General features: G+C 43.2%; 1 protein-coding gene across 1 annotated transcript in view; it reads right to left on the bottom strand.

Annotated features, from left to right (window-relative positions):
- Hpf1 (Histone PARylation factor 1) overlaps nt 1–9,077 on the bottom strand; it is a 45,376-nt gene extending 36,299 nt beyond the window's left edge. The window contains exons 1-4 of the mRNA XM_075688034.1: nt 8,825–9,077; nt 8,723–8,759; nt 8,376–8,618; nt 6,412–6,601 (exon numbers count right to left, since the gene is read on the bottom strand). Coding sequence (XP_075544149.1) covers nt 6,412–6,601; nt 8,376–8,618; nt 8,723–8,759; nt 8,825–8,941 — 587 coding nt within the window. The 5' untranslated portion in view covers nt 8,942–9,077. The remainder of the gene's footprint in view (nt 1–6,411; nt 6,602–8,375; nt 8,619–8,722; nt 8,760–8,824) is intronic.
- Between the last annotated feature and the right edge of the window lie 323 nt (nt 9,078–9,400).

Genomic DNA, 9,400 nt, shown 5'->3' on the forward strand with positions numbered 1-9,400 from the left:
TCATGCACTTCGCCTTCAGATATTTCAGGTGGGGGATAAATGTTAATTTAGTGTCTAATATGATGCCCAAAAATTTATGTTCATGGCTCACTGGGAGCTGTTGTCGATTAAGGTAAATAGCGGGTTCAGGAAATATGCCTCTCCTGTTCGAGAAGAGAACACACGTACTTTTTTGCGGGTTTAATTTAAACCCATTCTCGTCAGCCCACATTGACAATTTGTTTAGCGCAAGCTGTACATGTCGCTCACAGATGGAAAGACTGCATGATTTAAAACCTATTTGTACGTCATCTACATACACGGAATAAAACATTGTACGTGGTATGATAGTGTAGAGTGAGTTCATTTTTATATCGAATAGAGTGCAGCTAAGCACGCCACCTTGTGGTACACCTGTTTCCTGTGTAAATAGACGAGATAGCACATTACCAACTCTGACGCGGAACGTGCGGTTAGACAGGTAACTCTGGATGACATTCAGCAAATTACCTCGGACTCCCATTTCGGCCAGGTCACGGAGAATTCCGAACCGCCACGTGGTGTCGTAAGCCTTCTCCATGTCAATAAATACTGACAAAAAGAACTGCTTGTGCACAAAAGCATCGCGAATATTCGTCTCGATGCGGACAAGGTGATCAGTTGTGGATCTACCTTCCCTGAAACCACACTGTAGGGGATCTAATAGTTTGTTACTTTCAAGAAAATGAAGGAGACGCCGGTTAACCATTTTTTCAAAGAGTTTACACAGGCAACTTGTCAACGCTATAGGCCTATAGCTGTTGACTGAAGTTGGGTCCTTGCCGTCTTTTAGTATTGGAATAATTATTGCTTCCTTCCAGGCGGATGGAATGTAACCAGCTGAGAACACAGAGTTGAAGAGTGACAGTAGTGTTTTGTGGGTTTCAGGGTGCAGGTGTTTGATCATTATATACAATATTCTGTCACTTCCTGGAGCAGACTTGTTACAGCCATTCAGCGCAGCCTGAAATTCCGCCATGCCAAATGGGCGGTTGTAAGGTTGGTTGCTATTTCCTTTCCGACCCAGAGGCAGTCGTTCCGCTTGTTGCCGGTATCTCAGAAATGTGTCTGAATAGTGGGATGAGCTAGAAATCCTTTCAAAATGTGCCCCTAGAGAGTCGGCTTGGTCAATGAGTGTGTCTCCTTGTGTATTTACCAATGGTAGAGGATGAGTTTCGCGGCCTTTTATTTTGTTTACCCTGTTCCATGCTTTTCCCTCGTCTGTATAAGAATTAATACTAGAGATGTATTTTTGCCAGCTTTCCCTTTTGGCAAGGCGGCGCGTTCTTCTACCTTGTGATTTTATTTTCTTAAAGCTGATCAAGTTCTCGGTAGTTGGGCAGTCGCGAAGGCGACCCCAAGCCTTATTTTGATTTTTGCGGGCTTCCTTACACTGCTCATTCCACCAAGGAATACGCCGTTTAGAGGGTGATCCATTCGTTTGAGGGATACATATTGATGCAGCATCAGTTATAAATGCCGTCAAATATGATACTCTATCATCGATTGAGAGGGTACAGATGTTATCCCAGGCCAAATGCGTCAGCTCTCTGTATTGTTTCCAGTCAGCACAGTCGACCTTCCAACGTGGCAGATGTGGGGAACACTTATCGCCTTTTCTTAATCTTAGGATAATTGGGAAATGGTCACTCCCATATGGATTTTTAATCACGTCCCACTCCAGGTATGGAACTAGTGTACTTGATGTTATACTTAAGTCAATGGATGAGAACGTTTTGTTAGCCACGCTGTAGAATGTGGGTTCTTTCTTGTTCAATATGCATGCATTGGAAGATAAAAGGAACTTTTCTAATAAACGCCCTCTTGCATCACAACGAGAATCTCCCCAGAGGGTGTTGTGTGCGTTTAAATCACCTACTACAATGTAAGGTTCGGGGAGTTCTTTGATAAAACTCTGGAATTCTGTTGTAGAAAGTTGATGGCATGGAGGGATATACAAAGAGCTAACGGTTATTAACTTATCAAATAGCACGACTCTGATCGCCACTGCCTCAAGAGGTGTTTGCAGATGTAAATGTTGGCAGGCGATACCCTTATCAACTATAATAGCAACACCACCTGACGAGGCGAGAGCGTCACTGCGATCTTTGCGGTAAATGGCATATTGTTTCAGAAAGTTAGTATGTGAAGGTTTGAGGTGTGTCTCTTGCACACACAGCACCCTTGGGTTAAACTTGCGAAGGAGTTCCTTAATATCATCAAAATTGTGTATTAAACCTCTCACATTCCAATGCATTATCTGTGTGTCCATATTGGAAGTGTTTTATGGTGTGTGTCAAGAGATATTAGGTTGGCTCAAGGGACCTTTCCAGGTCCCTTGATGCGGGGTATTTCTTTTTTCTTGGCGCGCTCCAGGGAGCAACGCCGTTCCTTCGGCGTCTGAGACGCCGGAGAAGTTTTTGCTACATCCATCGCCTCATCAGAGGCGCTGGATGATGCCCGCTCAGCGGACACGCGCGGGGTTTTTTCGGGCCTGTCTGCGCGAGCAGTGGCCCGGGGACCGGCAGGCTCGGAAGTCTGCTGGCCCTTCGTGGTAGGGGGCGGAAGAGCAGTGGCTGCTCCCGCCAGGGGGGCTGATGGCGTAACCGCCGTCACACTTCGTGTGACTTGCGCGGCCGCCAGAAGATGTGGCGCTGCCCCCCGGCGTGTCACATCACTGTAGGACGGATTCGATTGATTGTGGACACTAAAACGCTTGCGCGCTTCTGGAAAAGTGATGTTTAGTTTTACCTTGAGTTCGATTATTTGTTTTTCTTTCTTCCATGACGGGCACGATCGCGAATAGGCGGGGTGGTCTCCGTCACAGTTAGCGCAGTGGGTTGGAGAAGAACAGTTGTCTGAAGCGTGGTCTTTAGATGCACATTTTGCACAAGTGGCACGCCCTCGGCAGCTCTGAGACCCATGCCCAAAACGCTGACACTTGAAGCATCGGCGCGGATTGGGAATGTACGGTCGTACGCGTAGTTTACAATATCCCGTCTCTAATGAATCAGGTAGTTCACTTGTTCCAAATGTTATTATTAGATGCTTTGTTGGAATTTCCTTGTCGTCACGCCTTAACTTAATTCGTTGCACCTTCACCACGTTTTGGTCTTGCCATCCGTCCAACAGCTCGCTCTCACTAAGATCAAGGAGGTCTTCATCAGAAATGACACCACGCACAGTGTTCATAGACCGGTGGGGGCCCACAGATACAGGGATGTCACCAAACGCAACAAGTTTCGTCAGTTTGCTGTATTGGAGCTTGTCACGTACTTCCAGAAGAAGGTCGCCGCTTCCCATCTTAGTTACTTTGTAACCAGAACCAATTGCTTCTGTCAGGCATTTTGCGACCACAAACGGGGATATTGTACGGACTGTCTTTGTTTCGTGTTGGCTATGTATTACGTGGTACTTGGGAAATATTTCTTTTGGTTTGAAGAGAAAGTTGAATGTTTCATCGGTGCGCCCCCTCTTCAGGGAGCGATCAAGGAGTGGGGGGAAATTTGAAGCCATATATAGAATTACTGTATTCGGCAGGAATGCCCGCCGCCCACCTCGGAGCCCAACCTGGGGACGTCACAGGATTAGAGACATTCTATTCTGCGTACGCCAGCGGTACAATCCCACTATAACCTAATATATATACCCAAGACTGGATATATTACACAAGGTTAACCCTTGCCGCCAGGAAATAAGGAAGTAATAAGAAGTGAAGAGAAGACAGGAGAGATAGAAAAGTGGGAGAGAAAGACGAAGAATGGAGAGGAGGACAGGAAAAGGCGACTGCCGATTTCCTCCAGGTGGGTGAAAATGAATAATTAGAAATACTACAAAAATAAAATTATTGCGTGAATGTTATTTATACACACTATTTTCCTAATCAATATGACCCAAAACATTTCCTCGGAGCTCGAATGCTCCTCCTGAGACCGCATTGAATCGCCGTCACCAACACAGCATGGCAGCTTTCTGTTTTGTTTACATTTCATCATGACCCGAGCAGCTCCACCTTGTGCGTTTCTTTTTTTATGCTATCCAGGTCAATGGTGTGTCAAGGCATGAAAAAACAGTTTTAAGGGTTTCAATGAGCTACAGTTCAAATAATTTTTCTCAAGCGGCGAAGAGGCAAGACCTCGACATCCCATCGTGGGAGGCCTAGGCCCAGCCGACTGAACTGCTGGTGCTCATTAATGTTCACTCTCTCTCTCTCATCTGCTCCGTAAAAACTTCGTTGAAGTGAAAATGTGTCTGTGACGTAGTTCGTTTTGGAGGGAATTTCGATGCATTATGTTCTATGGGACACTGACAGGGAATGAAAAAAATCTTCGCTGTGCTGAAAACTTTGTTGAAGTGGACTTCATTGTGCCAGGATCTGACTGTACTATTACAGCACAAAAAACAAACACTGAAAATTTTTGTGTCAGTACTCCTTTAATAAGAGTAGGCCGTACTGTATGCCATGATTTCGATGTACTTATATTACTGATAGCTTCCTAGATTCTTGTTATGCAATGCTAAGGTGACTTCCCAACATGTGCAGAACCATATTTTCTTGGCCAAAATTTGTAAGCATTATGTTGTGCAAAAAATTTTCTGATATTCAACTTGAAATCTACTATTTGGTATTCACACACCCCTAATCTTAAGAGCATAATCACTTTCGAGGTATGTGCCTACAAAATCTGCTGAAAAACGTATTGGCGTTACAGTTAACCCCAGAATTTAATTCAGTGCTGGCTATCTGAAAAATGGTGGTAGACTTATCATTTCTACTAAGCAAATATGACTTCACTACTGCTTGGCCTCAATATGGCAATTGTAAAATGTGCCCTAAAGTGAATAAATTATAAGTTATTTAGTGAATCTTTTAAGTCAGCTACGCTTATCATTTTCCATGCAAATAATGTTTGCCGGTTTGATAAATGCAGCTGAAAGGTTCGAACAGCGCTGTACAGGTGATATTTTGTATACATGTTCGAACTAAAAAGAAAACAAACAGCTAGTATATTCACAAAGCAAAAGGCATTAACACATTGAGAAGGGATAGATATAGGAAGCTTACTAGCAAGTATAGCAAAACACTAAGCACATTACATAACGAAATAATGCATAAGGTAAAGTAAAGAAGTGGAGCGAATTCGCTGAGCTATAGGAACAAAAATCCGGCTGTATGTAGCTATTGGAATATCAGGAATAAGAAAGGAGACATTTTATCAAACTATCTCCAGAGGTCTTGTCAAAGTTGTATGTCCCCCCCCCCCCCCCCCAGGACACATTGTTACCAAAAAAAACAGGGCCAGGCCGAAGGAACATGCTTCAGAAAAAGCTGTGGAATGGCAGGAAATAAACAGGGCAATGAGCAAAACGAGAACAAGGTGAAAGCGGGAGCCAACATTTTGACAAGTGGACTTGTCTTTTTCAAGTCCACTTGTCGAAACATTGGCTCCCGCTTTCACCTTGCTCTCGTTTTGCTCATCATCTTGAATTTCCATCTCCCGCTTTCCCCGTTTTCTCAGGAAATAAACAGGTAAGAGAAGCACTTGTCCTATCTTCTCACATCCAATTTGAACTCACATCTGAATGTGTTTCCTAGCAAGCGTCTGAAAAGTCCACTGCTGCAGTCGAAGATAGTCATGCAGTGCAACTGTCGCTCAGATGCCAAGGCCACATCTTATGTCATATCATCTCGCTGTCTCTTCTAGCGTACTCGGAACATGCATTCTTCTTTTGACAGACGTTTTGAGGACCCTCATTAACTGCATGTCATCAAATGCTTACTCCTAGTGGCTTATAATGAACATCGCGACAGCAGCAGTTTAAAGCTACCAGACATTGCAAGTTCACATTGTGACTGTTCTGCTGATTTGCTTTTGCATTTTATTCAGCGTCTCTTAGTATATTTTTTTGTTCTCATACGAATCTACAGGCTGAGTTTTATAAGAAACTGTAACCATGTATTTGTTTCTATTCTTATCTTCCGTAACCCCTCCCCCACTAGGGTGGTTGCTTGAGCTTATGTAATACCCCGACACCCTTATGTGTCGGGGTATTACATAAGCTATTACATAAGCTATTATTATTACATAATACCCCTTATGTAATACCCCGACAGGGGTCCTTAAGGGATAATACCATGATGATGAAACCACAATATTCAAATATTACCACATGCTTTCCAGATGGGTCACACTATACAGCTGTACACGGACAATGCTTAAAAAAAGCTTTCACTGTTTAATGTCCATAAAAAGGCATCAGGCCATTAATGATTTGTCTAATCAGATGCTTAAGTAACACACAGCAAAGATATTTGGTGTGTGCCAATATGTGTGTGAGAAACAACATATTTTGCCTGCCTTTTTGACAACTTTCATGAAAAAAATGCCTTACCTAAAATAGCCAATGTGGTACATTGTCTCATCATCTCCACTTAGGACAGTTTGCATTTCAGGAGGGTCATAAAAGTAGCGCCAATGACAAAGGAAGTCATCGGATGTCCTAACGCTCTTGTTTGTTAGTATTCCAGCCAGGACATCAAAGGGGCCAACAAGCTTCAAACCAAGCAGGTCGTAGAGTGCATCTGAAAGAAACAAAAGCATAACATGCTGAAGAGCAATGCAAAATATTTCTTGCATATTGCTTCAAGGTTCTCCAAAATTATATTTTGTTTTATGCCTAGGAGAATCATTTACGCATAGAGCATATGTCACATGAAAAACTTTTGTACAAAAATTTTATGAGAGCACACTGTATGAAAGAGTCACAAGTGGTTAAAAATTACCCTCCAAAGCCACAGCATTGCTACTCAGATCGTGTTCAGCATAGCCATAAGCTACATCACGCCATACTGTGGGTTCAGAAAAAAAACATCACACGGACGAAAAGAGAAGGTATGGATGATATGAGCTGCGCAAACACTCAACTGGTTGTGTGTGTGTGTGTGTGTGTGTGTGTGTGTGTGTGTGTGTGTGTGTTTTGAAGGAACGGTAATTTATACACGAAAACAACATGTGCAAGTCCCACGACATCCCACTTGGTTCCTTGAGCACAATAGAAAGAGGTGATGCGTGAGTGCAGTCTGTTTTCGATTCATATGAACAAATTTGTTTCTGCAACTCTTTCTTGTTACTGTGGCGACAATGTTTTCACATTTAAGTTTATGTGCAGTGCCTGCATTTTCTACGGCATGTATTACTTGCTGCACACACCAGTAGTATTAAGAGATAAGCAATGTTAAACGAGCATCCTTGAGGCATAAGTATGAGCACACCACTGGCAAGCTAAGGCACATCAGAAGGCGCATGCAGCAAAGGCGTCCATCATGCCATGAAACATTGCTCCTTTCTCAAATGGCCACAGACCAGCAGCCATCCCGTGTTTGCAACATTCTTCCTCGCCCCATCCCTTTCCTCCATGCCACCCAAGAGGCTTTTCACTCAGCCCAGCTCTTTGGAATAAACTGATCTGTTTTTTTCCTTGCACATGCCCACTAATGCTGCATATATAGACAGCAGCCACAATAAAATGTCCATGCTTTCAGCTAGAAATGAGCCACTGCATTAAACAATTATGTATATTAATTGCTTTGGCATCATTTTTTTAAGCAAATAAATTGCCATGTATAAATATACTGTTAATATTTGTGCAGTGCAATGATGAAAACATTTTACGTGACACCGAATGAGAAACCAATAGAGTTGCTCTCATTAAGTGGCATTAGTCATCCATTCTACATTAAATGTGTAGACAAAAGAAAACACAGGGAGGCATTGCTTTGATTACTAGAGGTGTGGTCCTTAAAATTAATTTATAAGCTGCAGGGTATAAGCAGGAAATTCAGTCGGCCGATAGCACTCACAAGTATCTCGTCTGCCAAATTAACGTGTTTGTGCACAAATGTACAAGTCCATTAACGGTCTTTTAATGCAAATGAGCTGCAACACGGCCGATGTAAGATATAAGCTGCACTAAAGGTAACTTTTCTTTACGTAGAAATCCAGAAATGGGAACACCCTTTTTGTTGCCCGCGCTGTCCATCCATGACAAGGAAACTGTTCGCAGAGAAATCGCCATTTCGCTGTGTACTCAAATATTTATTTCCTATCTCATTCACTAAAAAGGTAGGAATGGTATATGAATGAGACTTTTTGGCTGCAGTGCTGACTGGTAGGGCAGTCAAATCGTCAAGCAATGTGACACGAGTAGAAATAACTGCGCCAGAGGTTCAGTGTATGCAGCAACTTTAATTCCACAATCTTCGATATTAAATGAATATGCTTCCCAGCATTTTGTCACTATTGCTACAAAACATGCAATCTGATCAAGTACGCAGGAGTGTTTTAAACATGTCGCACCTGAAGGGCGTTCCCTTTTCAGAGAAGTGCAGAATTCCCAGAAATCATAGAAGTCTTCAGGCATTTCAACTAAAAATTTTTGTCTAATAGACTCCCGTACGTCATCAGGCGAGTCGGGGAGATCGCTAGGCTCCTTTGCATCCACTTTTGTTTCGGAGGTAGACACGTTAGGCTTCTTGGCGGTTGGTTTAAGTTTTTTCGGTGATGACACACGTGCCACGCCCAGACCTCTGTCAACCGTAGCTGCGTTGTAATACGAGAAGAGGAAACAAAAGCGATACTGATTACAAAGAGCGAAATTATAAAAGTAACGTAAAGAAGTCTACGACACCGCATATAGTCCTTACGTGCGTCTTCAGAAACACTGGCGCCACACTCCGATTCCTGAGGAAAAAAGAAATCGCAAGATAATGACGCGGCTACAACACAAATGTTTGTAAACACCATACCTTAGACTCTGGGTGGCTAAATCTTTTTAAATGGTCGGTACTTCTTCGATAACATTTGGACCCGTATTTGCATGGCAGCCTTTCATTTTTTGCAGGCCGCTTTCGACCCTGGGGCATTTTGTGGCACGGTCACTGGCAAAGCAGGTGTGCAAACTGCAAACGCCTAATTCAGGCGGGCAATCACCGACACATGGATAACGCCATGGAAAAAATGCGCGCTAAACTGGCTAAACTTCTGCACTGGCTTCCGGATCAGCTTTGCATGGCCTTCGTTCGGATGTGTTTGTGCAGATCGACGGCAACCACCGCTACTAGATACGTTGACGGCAACGCCGGACGTTTCGCGCCTTTCATTACAAATGCCAATTCCTGAAACTTTATTACGTTCAACAAAATAAACATTTTATACGATCACATTGTTCAGCTACAAAGTATGAGCCGACCTGTATGTTGATACAATATGAGCGCATCGCTACATTGCTATGGTGTACTGAAAAACGTGCCTCTTATTCCGATGGCGGCGGGGGGCATAGAGTTTCCTACAATTTTTGTAGAAAACTCTATGGCGGGAGGTGC

Source organism: Dermacentor variabilis, chromosome 4 (assembly GCF_050947875.1).
Source record: "Dermacentor variabilis isolate Ectoservices chromosome 4, ASM5094787v1, whole genome shotgun sequence".
Lineage (NCBI taxonomy): Eukaryota > Metazoa > Arthropoda > Arachnida > Ixodida > Ixodidae > Dermacentor > Dermacentor variabilis.